This window comes from Panthera tigris, chromosome B3 (genome assembly GCF_018350195.1).
Source record: "Panthera tigris isolate Pti1 chromosome B3, P.tigris_Pti1_mat1.1, whole genome shotgun sequence".
NCBI lineage: Eukaryota > Metazoa > Chordata > Mammalia > Carnivora > Felidae > Panthera > Panthera tigris.
In genome coordinates this window covers 53,189,533-53,216,905 of record NC_056665.1, presented here as the reverse complement: position 1 = coordinate 53,216,905, position 27,373 = coordinate 53,189,533, and the positions used below count along the sequence as shown (strand labels likewise).

General features: G+C 34.8%; 1 protein-coding gene across 2 annotated transcripts in view; it reads right to left on the bottom strand.

The window, feature by feature from the left end:
- SPPL2A (signal peptide peptidase like 2A) overlaps positions 1–27,373 on the bottom strand; it is a 51,664-nt gene that overhangs the window by 11,081 nt on the left and 13,210 nt on the right. The window contains exons 2-14 of one of the 2 annotated variants that reach the window (XM_042988875.1): positions 21,275–21,394; positions 20,777–20,959; positions 19,955–20,044; positions 19,337–19,470; positions 12,840–12,991; positions 9,505–9,601; positions 8,977–9,078; positions 7,710–7,791; positions 7,090–7,164; positions 3,652–3,708; positions 3,403–3,456; positions 2,863–2,965; positions 1,178–1,255 (exon numbers count right to left, since the gene is read on the bottom strand). In XM_042988875.1, coding sequence (XP_042844809.1) covers positions 1,178–1,255; positions 2,863–2,965; positions 3,403–3,456; positions 3,652–3,708; positions 7,090–7,164; positions 7,710–7,791; positions 8,977–9,078; positions 9,505–9,601; positions 12,840–12,991; positions 19,337–19,470; positions 19,955–20,044; positions 20,777–20,959; positions 21,275–21,394 — 1,327 coding nt within the window. The remainder of the gene's footprint in view (positions 1–1,177; positions 1,256–2,862; positions 2,966–3,402; positions 3,457–3,651; positions 3,709–7,089; positions 7,165–7,709; positions 7,792–8,976; positions 9,079–9,504; positions 9,602–12,839; positions 12,992–19,336; positions 19,471–19,954; positions 20,045–20,776; positions 20,960–21,274; positions 21,395–27,373) is intronic. The other variant, XM_042988876.1, reaches the window with a different exon arrangement.

Sequence of the window (27,373 nt, the reverse complement as noted above, 5' to 3'; positions counted from 1 at the left end):
TCAATTAGTCACTGTTAAGGATGGTAAGTCATTGCACATTTTGGATAACTAAAATCTGTACCAAGGGGTACTAAAAGTTGCTTTGAAAAATCTTCCTAATTTTAATTATATACTTCTTGGGCTTCAACAAGTGCATACCAAACACCATCTGATCTTTCCTTAATGACTGAGGGTCTCATCATGAACATGGGATCTCAGAACACTGGAGCTAGAAGAGCCTTGACAGACAATTCAGTCTACCTCCTGATTTTATAGATGAGGCAATGGAGGACCAGGGAAGTTAAGTGAACTTCCCAAAATTATACAGCACAATGGACAGAGAACCCTGTAATCTGCTTTTCATTGAGTGTTCTTTTATTCTATCACACTGACGGGTGCTGGACTTTAATATGTTAATGCCCTTAGACAGTATAGTATCATTCTTAATATCCTTAGACTGCTTTTCTTATTTCTTTATGTTTTTTTTCTTTTTGTCATCATTTCATTCACTTAGCTGTTCTTTCTTGCCGTCAGGTACCTGTTTCTAGTAATACCCTTCTCTATTGCTAGTGTACATTCTTAAGTTACTGCATTTAACTCCACTATGGAATTGAAAACCTTGCTAGCACAGTATGTAAATGGCTCTGGTACAGGCTGCTTACCTAAGAATAAAGAACTTTGGTGTATGAACTTTGAGATACCTGTTTGATATGCTTAGAAGTATTTTTTGGCTTACTTCCTATTCTTGTCTGTTCTCAATAATGGAAATAAAGGGATAAATGACAATTACTTCTGCTGTCCTAGGTTAGATGTTATTGTGCCATAAATTCATTTATATACATACACATTTATTCATATAGTATTTTAAGAAAATCTAATATTATACAATTTATTGATTACTGATGTGCCATATGCTCTAATAAAGCATGTAAAATATGCCTATATCTAATAAGCTAATAAAGCATATAAAATATGCTTATATCTAATATAAAACCTACTGATTTACTTTCATATATAATTTTTTTAAACCTCAAAAACTTTATGATATAGGTATTAAAGTATTTTTCCTTTTTGATGGAAAAACTTGTCTTATTAGTTAATGATGAAGAATTAGAATCCCGGACTCCTTATTTTGACACCTCTACCTTTTCCTACAGACAATATAATTCAAACATAATAGAAAAAAACAGAAGTTTACCAATTGTGGAGGAAACATAGTATATAGAAGAAGAACCAGTCTGAACATCAAATCTTCTACAGTATGCAACCAACAGTCCTAAAAAACAAAAAATAAATTAAAAAAAACAAGAAAACCCAAACTCCACATTATTTTCTTAAAACAGTAACAGCAACACAAATTTAACTGCAACAGCACACACTGCATTATATTTAACCTTCATTTTTATACCATGAGAACATTAAAGTACCCACAAATTCTGGACAAAATTATAAACGCTGATTTTTTTTTAACTTAAAGCCATTTTTAAACATTTTTCCAAGCCATTAAACAATCTTTAAAAACATGATTTTTTATTAGCTGCTTAACATCCTATGATATGGAGAAAATTTTTTATTATATTTCTGTGGTATCAGTTGTATTGTCTCCTCTTTCATTTAGAATTTTAATGATGTAGGTTCTCTATTTCTTAGTCTAATTGAAGGTCTGTCATTATTAGCTTTTTAAAGGACCAACTCTTAGTTTCATTAATCTTTTCTACTGTTTTCCTGTTCTCTATTTTTGCTGTATTTTATTATTTCCTTCTTTCTGCTAACTTTGGGCTTAGTTTGTTCTTCTTTTTCTAGTTCCTTATGTGTAAAGTTAGGCTGCTTATTTGAGGTTTTTCTATTTTCTTGATCTATGTGCTTATCACTATAAACTTCCTGCTTAAACTGCTTTTGTTGTATCTCATATGTTTTGGAATGCTGTTTCTCTTATCATTTTTTTTAAAGTATTTTTTAATTTCTCTTTTAATTTTTTCTTTGATGCTTTAGTTGTTCAAACTATTTTGTTTAATTTCTATGTACTTGTGAATTTTCGAATTTTCCAGTTTTCCTCCTGTTACTGATTTCTAGTTTCATGCCACTGTGGTCAGAAAATATACTTGGTATGTAATTTCAATCTTCTTAAACTTGCTAAGATTTGCTCTGTGGCCTAACATGTGATCTATCCTAGAAAATGAACTAAGAGAGTTGCTGCACTGGTCTCTGCCATACCAACTCACACGGCAGAGCTGTTAGCTTCTCTCTATCTGGCTTTACTATGTAAACTAAAAGTCTTTTTCAGAAGCAGCCGTACTTTTTACCCTTCACAGGCACTTAGTACAGAGAGACTGCAAGAAAAGCGAGGAAGGACAATCTCTCAGCTGATTAGCAAAGACTTCTAAGTCTTTTACTTCTAAGCTATATTATTAATGGGCTGGGATTAAGTTTACACTGTAGGTTGCCCAGTGAGGAGAATATGCAGACCTGCAACAACTATCAAAGAAGACAGACCATATGCTCTATTTTTTTGGTATTATAATGCCATATAACTATTATTTTAAAATAGAAGTAATAGAAATTACAATACACTTCATATTATTAAATTCAACTTTTGAAGAGTTTTATTATAAACTTTCTTGGGGAAGTAGGTCAAACTGATTCTAGGTGCTTCCTCTAAGAAACTTTTTTTTGAGCCATGGGAGATATCTTTGGTTGTTACCATTTGGGCTTTTTCTTCTACCCCTTGAAATGCCTTTTTTTTTTTTCCTATCTTGGTCATTGACCCAGCTCTAGCCATAGCTACAAATACTTAATACAGAGTAGGTAACTTTCAATAGATAGTAAATGTTGGCGATTTTAAACCATCAGTATATTTGTACTGAAATTGTTACTATTGCTTACCTGGTACAATAATGTCTCCAAAACCCAGTATTGAAACTGGCATGAGGCACACACTCATTACTGAGAAATAGGCCAGCTTTGGTACCCTGATGACTACCGGTAACTGTAATTATGGGGGGAAAAAAAAGGCACCAATAAACTTCTTAGGAATATTTACCCACATCTCTTAGAAAGGGAAGGATATGAGAGTAATTGTTTTAAAACTTTTAAATAGACACTTTAGAAGAACTTGAAATCAGAGAACATAAACTATACATATATACTCTGAATCTAAAGAAAGGTTGAAAGAAATAGATACACAAGTTTGGAAAAATGAAACCCAACACACATAAGGGTTGACAGTATTAATCTAGTATCCCCGCATCTAACCTTTTTTTTTCCCTTTTTACCAAAAATCGGACTGAGGCCTTGACATAGATTTTTTAAAATTTTTTATTATTTTTTTTTTTTTGCAATCTGGATTTTTTCCCCCAAAGAAGAATCTTGTCTCAGAGGGTATGATTTAAAGTCCAATGAACATATCTGAAATACAATCCTTACTTTCTCATGGGGAGCTGAGGGTTGAGCAGTGGCTTCCACCAAGTTTCCATCATTCTAGGATGAAACCCAAGTCAATAGGTATTTAATAATTTAGAATAACTAAGAAAAGGGCTATATTTTGTGAGAAATAAAGTTTTACAATACCTTAACATGCACTACATGACCAATGAATTATACAGGAAGGCAAAATTATTAACTGGACACACATATATACGCTGGCAGCCGTTTCTATTTAATTGCCATCCCTACCTTTTCATTATTTCCAAAAGGTCCAGCTGCAAGTTCAACCATGATGCTCTCGCCATTCTAAAATTGAGGAGGAAGATGAAAGAAATTGCCCAATCACTCAAAGAGAACAATCTACCAGTATTCAAAAATAATTTGACCCCATGGCTAATGGCCTACAGAAAACTGATGAAAAATGGGCTGTAGAACACTTTTTTCCTAAAAGAGTCTAGCAAAAATTGGAGCCACCTAAAACAAAATTCACCTAACATATGGCTTCACACTATTAGAGCTCAACAATGATCAGAAACTAGCAGATAAACCACACACAGATTATTCAAGTGAAGCTTTGGGCAGTGATCTGTACTGACAACTAACAGCTACTAGCATTTTTAATAGGCTATAAATTTTAAGTGCTTGTAGTTACATTATGTCATATATTATGTGCCCTTAGTCATTTTTAGCAATAACAATGAATAGAGACACAAGAAATATTAAAATCTGATTTGTAATAAATATTGGTAACTTTCTCTGAATAAAAAAGACTTTTGACCTTCTGCCTACTTGCCATAATAACAATGAAGCCAAACTTGAAAAGACCCAGTCCTAAAGAACTTGAGAAGCATCTTAAGCTTGTCTCCTGTCCAGTTTCAGCCTTGCCAGCTTTTTATGTCCCAATCAAAACATTAACCTTAGCTGAATTTCATCCATGGTATCTGGCTAAGGCCTTTTTATGTGGGCTGTGTGAGGAGTTCCTTAATAGTTCCTTCCTGATAGCCAAGTCTGTTGTGAAAGGGAAACATTTGGAGGTAGCAAATTAAGACTGCTAGAAGCATCCATCTATACTTTACATTATGATGAGTATATCACCAAATAGGTAGTGGGAAGATAAATAAATGCTGCATAAGGAGAATTTGATCAACTAGTTATAATATTTTCCATGTGGGTGGGGAACATTGGAGAAATCACTTTAGTGTTTTTAAGAGGACTTCACTGATACCTGAGCTGAGTAGAAAGGATACAATCTCTAGCTACAGAAATCTTTTCCTCATGTTAAGCTTCAGGTTACAGAAGGGTTAAGTGTCACAGGAGTTTAGGAAAATAGACTAATATTAAATACAGTTCCTTATAGCAAATTACCATAATGTGATTTAATTTCTAGACAGAGTACATTTTGGTTCATTTTCTGTTATTTTAAACACTTAAGTAAAGACCATCACTGACATCCTCTCCTACATTCAAAGATATCTAAGTAGTATTTGTAAGATACTATACCAAGTTACAGGGTGGGTGGAAAAAAAATGAAGACAGGTTCTTATAGCCGGCCTGTTCAGCTTACTCATTAAAACTCTACTAACACCAGAGTTGAAAAATAGGTTTCAAATGTCCAATGTTTAATCCTTAAAATTTTCAGTTAAAAACAAAACCTCAAAAATCCGAAATTATACATGTAATTTTTATTTTGAGTTACCTACTAAGGTAAGGTCTACAGCCTTAATAAAAACAAGCAAACCAAACTCAGAAGAAGGTGTTAAAGTAAATCTGCACTAGTGAACTTCAAAGAGCACTTCTAATTTTTTACACCAGGTCAGATTACTACAAATCACATTCCTGATCAGTGGGAACTAATATGGAAAAAAAAGAAGATGAAAAATTCTCTAGGCAGAGAATAAACAGAGAGGGCTCATAGACACCTTTATTATTATCCTGTATCTTTAAAATTCTGAGACTCCAGTATTAAAACTGAATGGAAAAAAATTTTAAGGGTTTAGTTACGGTTCATATCTATATCCACTGTGTAATAAACGTGTCATATGCTAGGATTATCTGCTGATTTATGAGAATGGCTTTGTACAGAAAATGCTTTACTTTCACTATGAGACCCCTTTAGAGTGACTTACAAAAACATTTTTTTGAACCGAATAAATTGATACAAGATGGGATAGCTATAGATAGAACTTAAAAAAATGCTTTCGGGTGCCTGGATGGCTCAGTTAGTTAAGTGTCCAACTCTTGGTTTCAGCTCAGGTAATGATCCAATGGTTCATGGGTTCAAGCCCCACACTGGGCTCTGTGCTGGCAGTGCAGAGCCTGCTTGGGATTCTCTGTCTCCCTCTTTCTGCCCTTCCCTCATGCTCTGTCTCTCTCTCTCAAAAATAAATAAATGTTAAAACAATGCTTTCATTAATTGACATTTTTTGTTAAAATCCATAATACTAATTCTATGCTTTAAAAAGGTTACTTTTGCTCAACAAAGTCACTGAGTCAAATGGCTCATCATTAAGGCACAGAAAGATTCTAGTTAAAATGGTCCAGTTAGCTCTAATTTGGGGCAGTTAACTATGTTTACTACCTACTTGCATTTTAGCTCCCAACAGGGCACATGTTTGTGCCACGTATTTATGCTATTATAGAAAATAGTAAAAGTGCAATTTTACAGTGATTTCACAGATGACAGGGGCTAAAGAATAAAGAACTAATGGGAAAAAACATAGTGATTATAATATGAGATATTGAATATGGGAGAATGACAAAGGATAAAGAGATGATATAAAATTACAAAATAAGACTCAACATAAAATGGGGAAATTGGGAGAACTGAGCAATAAAATACTCACAAGATAGGAATTGAGATAAGGCAGAAAATCATGACAAGTAATGAAGGACTACCACACTCACCCAACACCTCTCCCTTATTCTGGGAACGGCAATGCCATTTTATGGAAGAGCTAGTGGCAGGGCTGGTTTAGGTGAACCAGGAGCTGTCAGCTGCTGATTCTAACCTCATAGAAAAAGCCAGTCTACGACAGTGAACAAATGGACAGAAGTGGAAAGGAAGAGTATATGCCCCTGGGTCTAGTTTCTCCTGAGGCCCAGCCCCACCCTGGCCTCTGGTGGATAGAGGAGGGGCTTTGGATAGAGGAGGGGTCCTTTCTGATATAGAAAGGTTACAGTGGGTTCTGTCAGTTCTGCCCAAAAGAATTCTACTGACGGAAGAGGAAGGCTGGAATGCTAGCCAACACTCCCTCATGGAACGGATTAGGAAACAGAAGCACAAAGTGCTGAGTGACCTGCCAGGGTAACAAGGTTACAGAGCCTCACATTAGGTGCTCTTTCTTAGTCTCAAATTAGGGATACAGAAAGGAAAGCAGCAATGACACATTTTCATTCTTTTTGCTGTTTATATTATCTATGGCAAACACTTATTGTTTTATAAGAAAAGTTACTTTAAAATGAGTAGGAAGAAAATTTATGTTCTCATGATTACCCAGGAGATACTTTTCATTTAGAATAACTTAAAGGCTTAAAAAAATCCCCTAGTAAAAGGCCAATTTCAATGACAATTTTTTGAAAGAGAATTAGAATGCACTCAATGGTAAATACCTGCAAAATCAACAATCTAAGAGCAGGTTTAAGATTCTCATCTTTTAGCATGTTTCTCATGGATTTCGAATATCATACCTTTGTGATGAATGGTGTTATGAAAACAAAAAATACATCATAGAGGAGGAGAAGGCCTAGCAGTATCACACATGACTGTTGAAAAAAGAAACAAATGTAAAGGTCAAATTTTCAATAATCTAAATTAAGAGATTATACTATTTTGCAAGTACAAATAGACACGTGAAATTACATTTGAACACTAGTTTTTGAAATGTATTTAACAGTTATTACTATTTATACTTTTATTCTACCTATCACATTAAAAATTTTATCTTCTTTATCCTATTCTTTAAAAAAAAAATGAATCACTAAGTCAAAGAAATGCTCTTCGTTGATATTTTGTCTATAAAGATTTTGTGAAACTGACATATTATACAAATGATTAAAAATATTTTAGCTACCAAATCAGTGGTTGGCTGAGGCTGGCTATTAGGACTGATAGCAAAAGGGCAGAACAGAGCTTTTGAAGAGATGAGAAATGTTGTCTAATTAAGACGGTGGCTACAAAATCATTCATTTGCAAAACTTTAATAAACTGTACACTTACAATGGGTGCATTTTATGTATGTAAATTATACATTAATAAAGTTTTTTTAAAAAGAAAAAATTATTTTAGCTAGCAAAGTAGTATACTTTACCTTGAAGTTGGGTAACTTCAGTGTTTTAATTAAATTCAGACAGAAAGCAATCCCCAAGATATCCTGTAAAATCCAAGCCCACCTAAAATCAAAAGAAGTTACTCTAATTGGTTTATGTAGTTATTTTTAGATGGGACTTTTCAAAAGAAATAGATCACTAAAGTGATATCATCCAACTGCTATGATTTGACTATTTGATTACTAAACAGCAATTATAATGACCAAAAAACCTCTCATATGCTCCATATTTATCAGTTTACTGTCCTAGAATAACAAATACCACTATACTAAGAAAAAGTTGAAAGGCTACCTCAGAATATATATCAGATATAGTGCATACTTATCTTTAACCTTTGAACTTATACACAGGTCCCTTTTAGAAAGGTAGCTCAAAACAAAGGATATTAGTGTTAATATACATCCAGAGAGCTATAATCTAAAGGAAATAAGATCTATGTAACAGACTCTACAAGGAATTGATATGCATAATTATCAACTGAAGCTGCCTAAAATTGTATACGCTTTGCTTCCAAATTTTAGGCTATAAGTGGTTCTGGGCTTTAATAATTTTATTAATAAACCATTAAAAAGTTAAAATTTTTTCTGGTTATCCTTCCTGCAAATGGACAGATATCTGTGTATTTCCTCTCTTACATAAAAGATGGCATACTCTAGATATCCTTTTCTCACTTAAAAATACACCCTTAGGGGGCGCCTGGGTGGCTCAGTTGGTTAAGCATCCCGACTCCTGATTTGGGCTCAGTCATGATCTCACAGTTCATGAGTTCAAGCCCCACACTGGGCTCTGTGCTGATAGCACGGAGACTGCTTGGGATTCTCTGTCTCTTCTCTCTTTGCACCTCCTTCGCTTTCTTTCGCTTTTTCTCTCAAAAATAAATAAATAAATAACCATAAAAAAAAAAAAAAATACACCCTGGAAATCACTGCAAATCAATTCATAGAGATCTTCATCCTTAACAGCTGCATTGTACTTGTGTGGGTATACCATAATTAGGTATATTTTTGAAGCCTATTTCAGCTTAGATGTTTAAATCATAATACATATTTCCTTCTCTATATGACCTTGAATCCATTAGCATAAGATCTGTTTATTTAAGTATTTATTTAGCTTGTTTCAAGACTATGGTATTCTGGGATAAAAGCAAAAAAAAAAAAAAAATCCATACTAACCAAAATGCATAATTATCATGCAAGATATAAAATAATGTATTCTTAATCTAAGAGCAAATACACTGAGTAGTCATACCTATCTTCATTTCTAAATACAGCCCAAACAACAGATATTGCTACGCATAGTCCAGAGAGAAAGATAAGTCTCACTTCAATGCTTTTGCCACGAAATGTAATCCTAAAAAACAGATCAAAATAGGTTAGTTTACTCTGTAGATGAATTACAATGTTCATGTAATATGAAAAATGGCAAATGTTAACCACAGTCACAAGAAAGTTATTAAAATATCAATTTAAGTTTTAAGTACAACAAATGATACATCAAAAAATCTTTTATCAGTTCAACAGAACTGTCTGTGATGATGGAAATTTTTCAGATCTGTGCTGTCCAATATAGTAGCTACATGTGGTTATTAGCATTTGAAATGTGGCTAACAAGACTGAGGAACTGAATTTTTAAATTTATTTAATTTTAATTAACTTAACTTTAAACAGCCACATGTATATTGGATTGCACAGGTTTAAAACAGCACTCCTACTTTTCCCTGTATCATTTTAAATTACAAATACCAACATTATAGAATTCCTTGTAAGAGATACATACGCGCATTGTCCACAGGGTATCTTACGAATTAGTGCAGCAAGACAGTTGTACAGACTCATTGCTGATGCTATGCAGAAAATTGCTATCATAACATAAACTAGAAAAAAAAAAAACAAGACACTAAGTTATATGAGAACAAAAGGAAATGTGATAAGAAAATATTTATACAAGCAATATTAAGGTTTAGCTTTCTTACTGAAACACGATACTTTCAATGCAGTGACCATACTATAATTTGAATAGGTTACTAAACTGAAAATATTTACATCTTGAGTTTCATTGAAGAGTGGGTAGGATTGCTCAAGGGCTGAAGCTGTCTCTACGGTTTCTATCATTCAATGATTCAAACTAACATGTCTGTTAAAGATGTTTACAAAGTGAGTTGTAGATATTTCTAAGTATTTAAACGTAAGGAATGGACAAATTAAGAAAACAATATATGGTGCCTGGGTGGCTCAGGTGGTTGAATGTCTGACTTTGGCTCAGGTCATGATCTCTCGGGGTTGTGAGTTTGAGCCCCACATTGGGCTCTGTGCTGTCAGTGCAAAGCCTGCTTTGGATCTACTCTCTCTTTAAAAAATAAACATAGTATATGTATAAATATAGTATAAATAGTATAATAGTTTAAATAGTATAAAAATAGTATAAATGGTTTTAAAAATAGTATAAATAGTATACTATTTATAGTATAAATGTTTTTAAATAGTATAAATGTTTTTAAAAATGCAGGTTAAGGATGAGAACTGACACTTACCTTAGACATTAACCATGCTATCTATATTTTCCTACGGTGGAATTTATCTCTAATAACTTGATCTGTGGTAAAACCAAATCCATTTAAACAAACTCTGTTATGCTATGAAACTAAGGTAGTTAAAATTCACAATTATTTTTCTATATTAGCTATAGTTATTTGACAATTATTTAAAATTACATTTAATCTCCTTATTCCTAAACAGGGGAAGAAATGATTGTACTTTAAAATAAAATATTCACTTTCTTAGCTTTCTCAAAATTTCACAATGGAAATACAAATTTTACCTGAATTTTTCAAGTTCCACTAAATTTCAGAAAATTATAACTCTGTGTAGGTGAGAAAGAGAGTAATCTAGAGACAGTAAATCAATCTTTCTTCTTCTTTTTAACCAATACAGCTTCTATTGCATCTTTAGAATGTCACAAAAAAGCCTGAAAAATCACCTGGCATCTTGCTGTTTCTGTAGCTGGACAACTTAGATCTTGTTCACGAGTCTGCAAAACTATTCCTTTTTTAGAAACATAGCTACCATTCCCCAATTTTCTGATATCCTTGTTTTCAACTATTGGCCCCTTTCTAATTGGTAAACTTGGACAAATTACTTTTATAGTTCCTTGTTATTTGTTATTACTAGTTACATATGGTAATGTAAGCAGTAAGAAAGACAGTAAAAAATTGCCAAGTTATGTTTGGCAAATCATACACCAAAGGTTGCCCACCCAAGTTTTAAAACATAGGCAGAAATCATGCTCTTGAGACCCAGAGTTTTAGGTATTATATTCAATGCCTACTATACTAAGAAAATGATTAGGCGTGGGAAAGAATCTGGTTAATATAACAATCTTTAGTTACTTTCTTGAACATGACTTAACATTAAATGGTAAGGGGAAACCTCACAATTTGATACATTTCATATATTAAAAATGGCAGCAACTTTAGCCAAAAGGAACCATAAGGAACCAAAATAAAAATAAATTTTGCAATATCACATAGATTTAGTCAGTCATAATTAAATCCCATGTCCTGGAATAAACCATGAGATTTAACGATCTCCCTCTTACATTAAAAATTACATTTATAGGGGTGTCTTGGGTGGCTAAGTCAGTTGACCGTCTGACTTGATTTCAGCTCAGGTTATGATCCCAGGGTCCTAGGATTAAGCCCCATGGTAGGCTCTACACTAAGTGTGGAGCTGCTCTCTCTCTCTCTCTCTCCCCCGCTCTGCCTGTCTCCCCTGTTTGTGTTCTCTGTCTCAAATAAAATTTAAAAATTAAAAAAATTACATTTATAAACAAGGCTTTTTAAATACCAATAAGTTTAAAGAAATTTCTCACCAAAAATGAAAACATGCTTTAGGGTAGGGTAGAGGAATCCCTTTTCAAAGATCACTAATTAACTGACTTTGGGTCAGACGCAAACTGAAGGCTGTGTACTAAATTAGAAATATAAGCTGCACAATGACAATGTAATAGAAATAACTTTCCTAACATCTATTCTCCCAGCAACAGATTGAAATAGGAGTGACATTGAAATAATTAATTTTTCTTTCATGTTTTAATGTTTATGGGGGGGGGGGTGGCGGAGGTAGAGAGACAGGGAGAGAGAATCCCAAGAAGGCTCCATGCTCAGTGCAGGTTTGATCCCACAAATCGCAAGTTCATGACCTGAGCTGAAATCAAGAGCCAGATGCCCAACTTACTGAGCCACCCAAGCGCCCTGAAATAATTCTTTTTTCTAATTGGAAATATATGTCATAGTAGACAGGAGAAATTAGACAATAAGCTGAAACTAACCTCAGTTTTCTAGTCCAGAAAATTGTACTAATATTCTCTAAATAAGCACTACAGTCTGTAGCAGTTTTTACGAAGGGTTTTTGCCAATTCTTATCAGGCACACTGCCCTATATCCTGGTCCCCTCCTCTTTGTGCTGTACATCAGCCAGAGATGGCAAATTTCCATTCTTTCAGGCTACTAGCAAGATAGTCCAGGGGATGGGCAAGACCATACAGTTCCTACCCCTACCTTCTTAAAGGAAAAGTATCAGTTACTATCTAGACCACAGGCAAGTCCTTGCATGTTTGTATGTCTTTAGATGTAGTATAATCCTGACTGTTTATACAAGCAAAACAAAATATGAGCAACACATCTTGATTTGCAAGCTGACAAAAGAACAAACTACACTTTGGGAGTGAGCAGAGGCAAATCAATTAGCAATTCAAATAAACTTCAAATTCAGTTTAATAAACTTTTAATAAAGTTCAAAAAATAAAGTTTTAGTGTGCTGCTTAGATACTGGGCTATCAAGCTTTATGTGCAGAGAGGGAAACTTAGGGGTCACAGCAATTCTTTCAAGTCATATGAAGTAGTGTTCTTATCTGAAGATGTAGTATATTTTCAATCTGAGTACTTTTTATCCCAGAGTAATGGGGATCCTAACACTTCTGATAGTTTAAAAAGTTAGTATCACTTTTTAATTATTTGCTTAAGCTTTCCAGGTAGAATACCTTAAAGGAAATCTGGTGAAGTAAATGAAAAAATTGTATGCTGAAAGTAGCAAATATAAAATAGGACTTCTTACCCAACCATTTGTAGAAGAAATAAAGTAAGACCATCATAACACAGCAGATGACCACAAATATTACAACTGTTAGAGGACTAAAAGTTAAATATTCTTCCTTCTTTCTCCTCATTTCTCTATCTTCAGTGTTTGTCACGGCCTTCATGTTCTCCCTGCATAAACATACACAGGAACTTGAGAAAATCTCTGCCAGGTACAGTTATTTTTAAAATTGACCTCCAATACCAACTTAAATTTGTTTCTGACTACAAAGTAATATACTTTAAAAAACTGCACACCAAACAAATAGAAAATACTTAATCTAGCAAGTAAAAGGTCCCTATAAACTCTGTGCTCCAGAGACGATCTATTATTAATCACTAACTTCTGAAACAACACTTTTTTCTTTTCTGGAAGCAAAATTATTGACACAGATGATATTTATCACATAAACAAATTAATGTTTGTAGATGTTTATACTATCTAATTTGAAAACTATATTGATGTAATAAATTTCTGATGATAACCAATTCTTTTAACATACTTATTACCAAGTTACAGACAGTAAAGTACTTCTAAAATTAGCTTCTCTTACAGGTAAACATTAAATTCTTCTTTCAATCAACTCAGTATTTACTGTATACCTGTTCTGTGCTCATCAGGATATTACAAAGCATTCAAAAGAAGTTCAAGACATAGCTTTCTCCTACCTTAACATAGCAACAACCCTTGCTAAGCCACACAGCTAATAAAAGCAGAGATAAAAGTTGAAGAGGGGTCAGTAGTGTCCTTTGTTGAGCAGTCTCTGTTCTGTCATCTTATTGTCTCATCTCAGTTACATGGAGCCCTCTATATACTTTTTTACTTCTACTGCCTTCAGCTCTGATCAACTAAACTCTCATTTCCTTTGCTTACACCCTGACCCTTCTCATCAGGTCTGGCTCAATACAAACTTCAGGTTAAAAAAAGTTTACTTCTATCAAATTGTCCACTTGCCAGACTGCTTATTTACCAACATACCACTTTCTTATTAGAAAACTGTTGACTAGTATGGTCACTACATCGAGTATTTGTGACTCAAGGGAGGCTGCCTGGGAAAAGAGCAGGGAAAGGGTCTGGGGACAGCCACACCAGCACATTCTGGCAACTGCAAAGCTGGATGTGAAGGTATCAACAGAAGTATCAATAAAAGTGGTATCTGAGTGGTAAAAGGTGCCAACCTTTGGTATCTGTCATTGCAAACAGATACACTTAAAGCTATTTTTATCACAGTGAAAGATATATATATTCATATATAGCACAATGAAAGATTTATATATTCCTATTCAGTAAACCAGTAGAACACTTTAAAGGAAAAGATAAATATGGCAAAGTAAAAAGCACCAGGCAATTTTTGGAAAGGAAACATATACTAGATTTATATCATATAAAATACAACAATTCATCTTTTAAAACACTATATTCCTAAGTAGCTTAAGAGCTATGTATAATGAAAAGCTAAGCTTTTTTTCATGCCATCTTGAGTTTATGGAGCTTGAGAACCAATGATTTCATTATAATAAGACTTTAATTCTCAGTTTTAAACTGAACCAAGGCATCTTTCCCTTCTGCATAAGGTACATCTTTCATTTGGCAGGTAATTCTGACTTACGAATTCCTGTTCTGGTAAATTTTCCCTTTCCTAAGTTTTATTCTCTTTCCCCTTCTCTTTTAACTCTTTTTACTTGCTAAATGACAGTCCATATGTTCATTTTTAAAAATTAAGATCTCATTGACATATAATATTAATTTCAGGTATACAACATAATGACTTGATATTTGCATACATAACCAAATGGTCACAATAGGTATAGTTAACATCCGTCACCACAGTCACATTTTTTTTCTTGTGATAAGAACTTTTAAGATCTACTCTCTTAGCAACTTTCAAATACACAATACAGTCTTACCAATTATAGTCACCATGCTGTACATCGCATCCCCAAGAGTTACTTATTTTATAACCAGAAGTTTGTACCTTTTGATAACCCTCATTCATTTTGCCACCCTCACTCCCTGCCTCTGGGAACCATCAATCTGACTCTCTGAGTCTCTGAGTTCCTTTTTTGTTTGCTTCCACATATCAGTGACATTATACAGTATTTGTCTTTCTCTGTCTGACTTATTTTACTTATAGCACAGTGCATTCAAAGCCCATCCATGTTGTTGCAAATGGTGCTAATGTTCTTAATCATTCTACTTTTTACAAAACATTTTTCCCTTTGTCACTGATTCATCTTCTCTTTCTTGTATTATAAGGTCAGGCCCCTCACCCACACCCACACATACACTTAGTTCTATCTTTATTTTACTCTTAGAATCAGCCATCTCAATTTCAAAATTCATAATCTCGAAAGAGAGAATTAAAAAAAAATTTTTTAGTGTTTATTTATTTTTCAGACACAGAGAGACAGAACATGAGCAGGGGAGAGGCAGAGACAGAAGGAGACACAGAATCTGAAGTAGGCTCCAGGCTCTGAGCTGTTAGCACAGAGCCTGACATGGGGCTTGAACTCATGAACCATGAGATCGTGACCTGAGCTGAAGTTGGACGCTTAACCGACTGAGCCACCCAGGCGCTCTTTGAAAGGGAATTTTAAAAGCAGCAAGAGAAAACATTTATGTACAAGGGAAACCTCATAAGGGTATAGGCTGAATTTTCAACAGAAACCTTATACAGGCCAGAAAAGGGTGGCATGATATATTCAAAGTACTGAAAGGAAAAAATGTGCAACCAAGAATACTCTATCCAGCAAGGCTATAATTCAGAATAGAAGGAGAGATAAGGAAGTTCCCAGACAAACAAAAGTTAAAAGAATTCATCACCACCAAACCTGCTCTACAAGAAATGTTAAAGGGGACTCTTGGAGTGGAAAGGAAAGACCATAAGTGGGAGTAAAAAAAGTAGGAAACACAAAAGCAGTAAAAAATAAGTATATCCAAAAAAATCAGTCAAGGGACCCACAAAATCAAAAGATGTAAAGTATGCTATCATATACTTAAAACCCGGGAGGTGGGGAGAGGAGTAAAGAATGTGTTCAAATGTAAGTGACCATCAAGTTAACACTAACTGCTATATGCAGATTTACATATAAACCTAATGGTAACCACAAATCAAAAACCTTGTAAAACATATGCAAAAAAAAAAAAAAAAAAAGAAAGCTGGGGCACCTGGATGGCTCAGTCGGTTAAGTGTCTGACTCTTGGTTTTGGCTTGGGTCATGGTATTACAGTTTCATGGGGTCAAGTCCCACATTAGGTTCTGTGCTGCCAGCACACAGCCTGCTTGGGATTCTCTGTCTCCCTCTCTCTCTGCCCCTCTCCACTCACGCTGTATCTGTCTCTCTCAAAATAAATAAATTAATTAAAAAAATAAATAAAAAGAAAGGAATCCAAGTATCTCACAAAGAAAGCCAACTAATAGAGAAGAGAGCAAGGAAAGAAACAGAAAAGAACCAAAAAAACAATCATAAAAAGAGTAACAAAATGACAATAAGTACGTATCTATCAATAATTACTTTGAATGTAAATAGACAAAGTGTTTCAATCAAAAGATAGAGGGTGACAGAATGGATAAAAAAAAGAAGAGCCATCTGTATGCTGCCTAACAAGAGACTCATTTCAGACCTGCAGACACATGCAGATTGAAAGTGAAAGGAAGGAAAAGCATTTATCATGCACAAGGGTATGAAAAGAAAGCTGAAGTAGCAATACTTATATCAGAAAAAATAGACTTTATTATTTTTTAATGTATATTTATTCTGAGAGAGAGAGTGGAGGAGGGGCAGAGGCTGGATGGGGCAGGGAGAGACAGAAAGAAAGAAGAGAGAAAGACAGATAAAGAGAGGGAATCCCAAGCAGGCTCCATGCCCAGGGCTGGGACTCAATCCCATGACTGTGAGATCACGACCTAAACCAAAATCCAGAGTCAGACACATAACTGATTGAGCCACCCAGGTACCCTAGAAACAAATAAACTTTAAAAACTGTAACAAGAGACAAAGAAGGACACTATATAATAATAAAGGGGACCATCCAATGAGAAGATATAACAGTTGTACATATTTATGCACCCAACATGGAAACACCCAAATACATAAAACAGTTAATAACAAACAAAAAGGAAAGAAATGAGAGTAATACAATAATAATAGGGAACTTTAACAACCCACTTGCATCAAAGGACTGATCATCCAAACAGGAAATCAACAAGGAAATGGTGACTTTGAATGACCCATTGAACCAGGTGGATTTAACAGATATATTCAGAACTTTCCATCTTAAAACAGCAGAATACACATTCTTTTCAAGTGCACATGGAACATTCTCCACAACAGACCACATATAAGACCACAAAACAAGCCTCAATAATTAAAAAAGATAAAAGTCATACCAAGCATCTTTTCTGACCACAATGCTATGAAACTGGAAATCAACCACAAGAAAAAAGCTGGGAAGACCACAAGTTAACATGGAGGTTAAATAATATGCTACTAAACAATAAATAGGTCAACCAAAAAAATCAAACAAGAAATAAAAAATTACATGGAAACAAATGAAAATAGAAACAAAAAGGCACAAAATCTTTGGGATGCAGCAAAAAAAGTTTTCAGGGAAGTTTATAGCAATACAGGCCTATCTGAAGAAGCAAGAAAAAAATCTCAAACAAATAACCTAACCTTACACCTAAAGGAGCTAGAAAAAGAAGAAACAAAGAAACTCAAAACCAGCAGAAGGAAGGAAATAACAAATAACAGAACAGAAATAAAGGAAACAGAAACTAAAAAACACAAAACAATAGAACAGATAAATGAAACCAGGAGCTGGTTCTTTGAAAAGACCAACAAAATTGATAAACCTTTAGCCAAACTCATAAAAAAAAAAAAAAAAGAGGGGGGGGGGGGACTCAAACAAAATCACAAATGAAAGAGGAGAAATAACAACCAACACCACAGAAATACAAAGAATTACAAGAGAATATTATAAAAAATTAAACGGCAACAAATTGGACAACTGAGAAGAAACGGATAAATTCCTAGAAACATACAATCTCCCATAACTGAATCAGCAATAGAAACTTTGAACAGACTGAGGACCAGCAATGAAATTGAATCAGTAATCAAAAAACTCCCAACAAACAAAAGTCCAGGACCAGACCGCTTCACAGCTGAATTCTACCAAACATTTAAAGAGAAGTGAGTATCTATTCTTCTCAAACTATTCCAAAAAATAAGAGGAAGGAAAGCTTCAAAACTCATTCTATGAGGCCAGGAGTACCAAAACCAGACAAAGCCACCCCCACAAAAAAAGATAACTGTAAGTCAATATGTCTGATGAACATAGATGCAAAAATCCTCAACAAAATATTAGCAAACCAAATCCAACAATAAATTAAAAAAAAATTCATTAACCACAATAGACTGGGATTTTTGTTCAGGATGCAAGGGCAGTTTAATATTCAGAAATCAATCAGTGTGATACATCACAGTAATAAGACAAAGGGTAAGGGGCGCCTGGGTGGCTCAGTTGATTGAGCGTCTGACTCTTGATTTTGGCTCAGGTCATGATCTCGCGGTTTGTTGGATTGAGCCCTGTGTTGGGCTCTGCACTGACAGTGCAGAGCCTGCTTGGGATGCTCTCTTTCTCCCTCTCTTGGCCCCTCCCCTGCTCATGTGAGCGTATGTGAGCACATGTGCGTGCACACACGTTCACTCTCTCTCTCAAAATAAATAAACGTTAAAAAAAAAAAAGAAATTACAAATAAACTTCACTTAGTTGCAAATAAGTCCTTTTTAATGGAACCTACAGACCAATTCACAAGATGAGTATACTGTCCTTTATGCATAAAATAATATGATCGAAGCACATTTTTAAATTCAGAATTGTAAATATGAACTGATCCTTTTAAACAATGTTGCCTGCTTTAACCCAGAGCCAAAGAAACACAACTATAAGAAGATTGGTTTCAGGTTGTTACTAAACAGGAAAATCTAAATTTTATGTACATTTAGAATTTCTATATTTAAGTAAAATGTGAACATGCTTCATATCCTTAGAATTCCTAAAGCATTAAACAGAATGATGAAGTCACACTGTAATGACTGAACTCAGGAAGAGCTGAAACCCCAGCCCTACCTTCTCTTGCTTATTTTCTTTCAATCTAAATAAATAGGCACATTAGGACACTAAGTATCTTCATCTTTTCTGTGAGAGATAATTAAACATTTTAATTTTAAAAAGCCTTTGATGTAATTTCGATGTTATCCTACCAGCAGAAGGGTTAGAGGAAGCTATGACTCCCTTCTTCTCAGTGAAAAGTTAAATGTCCTACAGGAGGACAAACCTGCAATCTTATCTCATTAGCACTATATTCTGAGGTCAGGTAAATTTTAAATGTTGTTAACATGATTGAAATGATTATCAAACAATAATTTTTTTAATCATCTATCACAAAAACACTGAAGTTTAGTTAAACTTACAATTCAATTAGACCACTCCAATAGCCTCCTAATGCCACAGTGAACACAGCAATTACAAAAATAACTACCATAGTATAGTCAAAGTTGGGCCACGATGGAGAATACATTTTCACAGTAATGTTATCTCCAAGAGTCTGAAAGGCAAAATAACAGTTAAAACATCAGAATTAGTTTTCTTTCTACTACAGCCTATGGCAGCAATACTCTCATTTCACTCTGAAAATGATACTATACATTACAAAATCCACAACACTAGACCCATTTTTGACAACATAATGTATTCTCTTGTCATAACTATGAGGCTATACTTCGGTTTATTAAATCTTGAAAGTTCAGTGTTCCACACAATCACATCTTGTCAGGGATTTAAAACTACGATAAAGGATATAACAGAGATTATTAAAAAAGTCAAAACAAATCACTATCTTTTCTAAAGTCAGGGCTCTGAAGCACCTTGTGCTCACTGGGAGATAAACATTTCCCAAATAAAGACCTGATTGGCCTTTATAGCTTCTTGTTAGCAAATGGAGCATATATAATTTAAATTTATTATCAATAGTTAAAAGTAAAGAATTGTACTATGTATAAACTTTGTATAATACATAATTACTAATGTACCTGCTTCATATCTTTAAAATCTTTGTAGTTTATAAATGCAATCACTATTTTCACATCATGAAATTCAGATTTGTTCCCTGAGGGAGGAAACTGAAAGAAAAAAACATATTATGAAAACTTATGAGCTACTAGTATATTTACAGAATAAAATACACATTATTCCATTAAATATAAACATTATATCTTTTTTTTAGTTATAAAACAAAGTTTCATATGTTCTTTCTTGATATAATAGTAAGAGTTCTCAAACTGGAATCCTTTTAGCATAAACTTAAACTGACTTATATGTAGGTATATCATATGTGTGTGTGTGTGTGTGTGTGTGTGTGTGTGTGTGTGTGTGTACACACATACACAGACATGTTTGTACCTAACGAATATGTTAGGACAAAGTCTTGTTCAATTTAGGAATAGAAAAGAAATTACAGGGGCGCGGGGTGGCTCAGTTGGTTAAGCGTCTGACTTCGTCTCAGGTCATGATATCACGGCTCGTGGGTTCAAGCCCCACGTCAGACTCTGTGCTGACAGCTCAGAGCCTGAAGCCTGCTTTCAGATTCTGTCTCCTTCTCTCTCTGCAGCTCCCTTGCTCGTACTCTCTCTCTCTCTCAAAAAATAAGTAAACATTAAAAAAATTAAAAAAAAAAAAAGAAATTACAAAGTTTTCCAGTTCAATGCCTATCATTGCCAGAATATTTATTTTAAAATAACCCTATAATGGGATTATTCAAAACTTGGCCCATAAATTACATACCAAAAAGATAGTTCAATTCCTGTGAAATTTGATACCATGAGTTCAAGAGTTACTTAAGTTTTACAACTTACTAGGACACTGTTATTGGCAACCAATAATGCTTCAGCACCTCCTGTTTTTGCAATTCTGGCTTTTTCAAGAAAATGGCAGGTTCCCCACTGTACCACAACTGCTTTGCTCTTTATTCCTTCAGGTGGAATATCAGAAAGATTGCACAATGGTGTGGTAGTCAGATTCATCAAACTGATGGAAGTCTGAAAAGATGAAATGTCTTTAACATGATAAAGATCATATTTCATAATAAATGCATTCAGTGACAAAGTATCAATATTGGTTTAATACCAGGTTCTTTTAAATTAGAAATATTTTATGACAACCAGGCTTTGAGTTAAGTATTTTAAAATTCCCTAACTTGTTTTTCCCACAGACAGAAAAACATGTAAGCCAAAGCAAAAAAAAATAATTAATCATCATATATTACAGCTAGTTCACACACTAAAATATAATACTCATTCTTGCCTTTCAATAATTCTATGTTTACAAATAAATATTAACTGTGATTTACTTACTGCATTTTCTAGGGTACTTGGAAGATCTGTCCAACGAGGGTTATAGAGCATGCAGTAGTCCTTAGACGGTACAGGTTTGCCATCTCCAGACGCATGCAGGATTGCTTCCTGAGCAGCTGTCTAGGACACGAACAATAATTTTTACACTGGTAATAATCTGGTTTGCCAACAACAAAACACTTTAATAATGCTATTTATACATAAGGTTTGACAGTACTTCCTTAAGAGGGAAGATCTTCCAATGAATTTATTTCTTATTTGAGGAAACACTTAAGTTATACACATTTGCCCAGAACACATTCTTTTAAGGAAAATAAGTCACTTTCTTACGGGGACACAATTATGACCTTGCTATAAGAGCTATATCCCACAGAGGATTCTTGTTGTGTGATCACTTCAAACTCCCTTCACACCCTAAAACTTTCTTTCTCAATCTCTTATGAGTTATTACTTCATTGCTTTTTTAAAGTTTCCTTTTTTTTATTTTGAGAGAGAGGGAGAGAGAGGGAGATGGTGGGAGGGGCAGAGAGAGAAGGAGACAGAATCCCAAGCAGGCTCCGTGTTGTTAACAGAGCCCAATGCGGGGCTTGAACCCACAAACCGTGAGATCACAACCTGAGCCAAAGTCAAGAGTAGGACACTTAACTGACTGAGCCACCCAAGCACTCCAACTTCAGTGTTTATGTAGTGCATTTAATATTCCTCAACCTGCCTTGGATGTCCACTCTCACCATTGTTATTTAACACAGTACTGGAAGTCTTAGCCTCAGCAATCAGACAACAAAAAGAAATAAAAGGCATCCAGATCGGCAAGAAAGAAGTCAAACTTTTGCTATTAGTAGATGACATGATACTCTATGTAGGAAACCTGAAAGGCTAGACCAAAATATTGCTAGAACTGATACACAAATTCTGTAAAGTCTCAGGATACAAAATCAATGTACAGAAATCTGTTGCATTTCTATACACCAATAATGAAACAGCAGAGAGAGAAATCAAGAAAGTGATCTCATTTACAATTATACCAAAAACCTAGGAAATAATCTAACCAAAGAGGTAAAAGATCTGTACTCCAAAAACTATAAACACTTATGAAAGAAACTGAAGATAACACAAAGAAATGGAAAAACATTCCATGCTCATGGACAGGAAGAACAAATACTGTTAAAATGTCTATACTGCCCAAAGCAACGTACATATTCAGTGCAGTCCCTATCAAAATAACCACCAGTATTTTTCACAGACCTACAACAAACAATCTTAAAATTTGTATGGAACCACAAAAGACCCTGAATAGCCAAAGCAATCCTGAAAAAGAAAAGCAAAGCTGGAGGCATCACAATTGCAGACTTCAAGCTATATTACAAAGCTGTAGTCATCAAGACAGTATGGTATTGGCACAAAAACAGACACATAGATCAATGGAACAGAATAGAAAACCTAGAAATGAACCCACAACTATATGGTTAATTCATCTTCGATAAAGCAGGAAAGAATATCCAGTGAAAGTCTCTTCAACAAATGGTGTTGGGAAAACTGGACAGAGACATGCAGAAGAATGAAACTCGACCACTTTTCTTACACCATACACGAAACTAAATTCAAAATGGATGAAAGACCTAAATGTGAGGCAGAGAACTGTCAAAATCCTAGATGAGAACACAGGCAGCAACCTCTTTGATCTCAGCCACAGCAACTTCTTACTAGACATGTCTCTGGAGGGAAGGGAAACAAAAGCAAATATGAACTATTGGGACCTCATCAAGACAAAACTTCTGCATAGCGAACAATCAACAAAACTAAAAGGAAACCGCTGGAATGAGAGAAGATCTTTGCAAATGACACATCTGATAAAGGGTTAGTATCCAAAATCTATAAAGAACTTACCAAATGCAACATACAAAAACCGAATAATCCTGTGAAGAAATGGACGGAAGACACGAATAGACATTTTTCCAAAGAAGACATACAGATAGCCAAGAGACAAATGAAAAGATGTTCAACATCACTCATCATTGGGAATATATAAATCAAAACTACAATAAGATAATACTTCACACCTGTCAGAATGGCTAAAATTTAACAACTCAGGGAACAACAGGTATTAGCGAGGATGCAGAGAAAGGAAAACACTTTTGCACTGCTGGCGGGAATGCAAACTGGTGTGGCCACTCTGGAAAACAGTATGGAGGTTCCACAAAAAGTGAAAAACAGAACTACTACGCGACTCAGCAACTGCACTACTAGGTATTTATCCAAAGGATACAAAGACACTGATTTAAAGGGGCACATGTACCTTGATGTTTACAGCAGCACTCTCAACAATAGCCAAATTATGGAAAGATCCCAAATGTCCACTGACTGATAAATGGATAAAGAAAATGTGGCATATATACATATATATGTATGTACATATATGTGTATATCCATATATGTATTATATATGTATATGTATGTACGCATATACATATACACATACGTATATATATGCATGTATGTACATACATACATACATACATACACACCATGGAATATTACTCAGCCATAAAAAAGAATTGAATCTTGCCATTTGCAACAACAAATGATGGACCTAGAGAGTATAATGCTAAGCAAAATACATCAGAGAAAGAAAAATACTGTATGATTTCACTGTTATGTTGAATTTAAGAAACAAAACAGATGAACATGGGGAAAGAAAAAAAAAGAGGGAGGCAAACCATAAGAGAAACTGTTAACTATAGAGAACAAACTGAGGGCTGCTAGAGGCAGACGGGTGGGGGATGGGCTAAATAGATGATGGGGATTAAGGAGGGCACTTGTTATGATGAGCACTGGATATTACATGTAAGTGATGAATCACTAAATTCTCCTGAAACTAATATTACACTGTATGTTACCTACCTAGAATTTAAATAAAAACTTGAAACATAAAAAAGAAATACCTCAACCTGTCCTAACTTCCATATTCTACCAGTAAAAAAAAAAAAAAAAAAAAAAAAAAGTACATTATTATTTCTAAGTGCTACCTGTGAAAGAAATTCTGAGAAACTACAACTCTCAAGTCTTCAAGATTCTGCAACTGCCTATTCAAAAAGACCAATCCAGAGTTCAAAGAGAGGAAAAAAGAAGAAATGAAAAAATGTTCTGTCCTTTGCCTCATTTCCCACTACCTGGGAAAAAAGGCAGAGAAGAGCCAAGAAGTAACTGAAAAGAATAACTAATGCAGATGGGGTGGGAGTGGAGAGTATGAAATGAAGAAACACCCTGAGATAATTAGAATACCACATCACATCACAATTCCCTTCGAACCTGAACTGATCCAAATCCTTCCTCTGTCCTCCTCTGAACAAATCTTTCTCTAAATCTTCTTAAAATTTTTAAAAATAATGTTTGTTTTTATTGTAATTTTTGAGAGAGAGTGTGCACGCACACGCACGAGCAGGCGAGAGGCAGAAGAGAGGGAGAGACAGAATCCCAAGCAGGCTCTGCGCTGTCAGCAGAGCCCAATGCAGGACTCAATCCCACAAACCTTGAGCCATGACCTGAGCCGAAACCAACAGCTGGACGCTTAACCAACTGAGGCACCAGCCACCCCTGAACAAATCTTTCTCTAAAACGTACAAGAAAAAAGTCTGCTTGGCAAATAAAGATAATGTACCAAGGCTCTACCACTAAGGCATGCATTAGGCTGAACTACATAAAATTGCTATTTGACCATTTTTGTATATAATTGGTAATTTCATCACAGGTCAATCTAAATTTATACAGTACAAAAATACTCTAATCCATGCTCTCCTACCTAAAATCTCCTCTGAACATTTGGGATTAGAAGGACTTCTGGCATATTTGGGACTTCATTAGCTTATGGATCTAAGCAAGTGTAGGGAATTTATAAAACACACTATCACATTACACAGAATAATGAAGACAAGGAAATTATTTGTGGAAAAAAGAAATGTTGTTTTCATTCAGCTGTTTCCATGTTGGTCATGAATGGATTTATTCAACAGCAGAGGTGAACCAATATCCTAAATTCTTACTATACACTAAACTATTTGTAGGTTACAAACTATACAAACTAAACAGTATATTTAGGTTTTTGCACACATATCTGATCTACTATTACTGTTTTACTAGTGAGGACTCTGAGGCTTAGAGAAGTCACTAACATAACTTACATAAGTTATACAGCAGAATAATCAATTCTAACTATAGAGAGTAACCCTGCAGATAATCGTGAGGGATGATTAAGTTTAGGTTAAACATTTTTTTAAAAGAATTCGTAAGTGAATTGGGTACTTCTTTTTAAAAAAAAAATTTTAATGTTTATTCATTTTTGAGAGAGAGAAAGAGACACAGTGTGAGCAGGGGAGGGGCAGAAGAGAGGGAGACATAGTACTCAAAGCAGGCTCCAGGCCCCGAGCTGTCAGCACAGAGCCTGACACAGGGCTTGAACTCACAAGCTGTGAGATCATGACCTGAGCTGAAGTTGAATGTTTAAGTGACTGAGCCACCAAGGGGCCCTGAATTGGGTACTTTTTAATGAATCCAACAAAACAGCACATGATGTCCTAGGATGTCCTGGATTAGTGATGTTGAGTTTGATTATTTGATTAATGTAGTAACTGCAGGATTTCTCTAGTATAAAGTTATGTATTTCTTTCTCTTTGTGACTGGTTAGAAAGTAATCTGTAGCACCATGTAAACAGTTCAACAACCTCTCACCTAGTTTTAGCCTCCATGATAATCCATGCTTGAATTAAATTTTACATATTACATTGGGGGTTGAGAAATGGTCACTGTTTTTTAATACTGTAATTCCTTCTGCATTTATTAGCTAGTATTCTTTAAAAAAGAGCTTTACTCTCTCCTTCTACTACCTTTTGCTTGGTAACACTAGAGGTTCACTGATTTTTAAAAATTTAATGTAATAGAAGCATTTGTTTGATGTTCAAATTGTCCCAAATTTGGTCATCAGGGCCTCTTGCAGCTGGCTCTTTGTATCCTTTGACAAGACCCCATTAGTCTTTGAGGACTTCCTTATTTTTTGGCACAAGATGTCCTAGGCTGACTTTATTCTTTACCTGCCACAGGTCCCAAACCAGTCATACTACTAAGCTCCTTGTGGAGAAGAATGGTATTTAGATAAAGATTTGGGTTCTAATTATGCACAAAGCTGAAGTGGTGCAGCCTTTAAATAGACAATTGGTAGTATCTATAAAAAATTTTAATACATAGAATCCTGATTCATATCCTACAGATGTATTATAGAGAGCACAGAAATAAGCCCACGTGTATATGGTCAATTAATCTATGATAAAGGAGGCAAGAACATACAATGGGGAAAAGATAGTCTCTTCAACAAATGGTGCTGGGATTACATGGACAACAACAAATGGGCAACTACATGCAAAAGAATGAAACTGGCCATCTTTCTTCCTTTCTTTAACAAATACCTGTTTATTTAAGTAATCTCTATACCCTACGTGGGAGTTGAACTCATGACCCTGAGATCATGAGTCACATGCTCTTCTGACTGCGCCAGCCAGGCACCCCCAGACCACTTTCTTGTATCATACACAAACATAAACTCAGAATGATTAAAGACCTAAATGTGAGACCTGAAACAATAAAACTAGAAGAAAACACAGGCAGTAATTTCATCATCAGTTACAGAAATATTTTTCTACATACATGGCATTTTGGAATTTTGTTTGTTTATTTATTGGGTATGTGAGAGAGTGAAAGCGGGGGAGGGGCAGAGAATCTCAAGCAGGCTCTGCACTGTCAGCACAGAGCCCCATGCAGGGCCTGATCCCACCAACCATGAAATCATGACCTGAAACAAAATCAAGGGTCAGTCACCCAACCACTGAGCCACCCAGGCACCCTGTCATTTATAAGCTTCAACATTCTCAACTTTAACATAGAGTTGTCATGAAGATTAAGTTGGATGATGCAATTATTTGCACATTAAGCTCTTAGTAAATGGTAACTATTAGCATTAGTAAATGGTAACTAATAGTAATAACTATTCCCAACTATTAGTGGGAAGTGGGGATAAGAGGTGATAGCTAAAGGAAATGGTGTTCCTTTCTT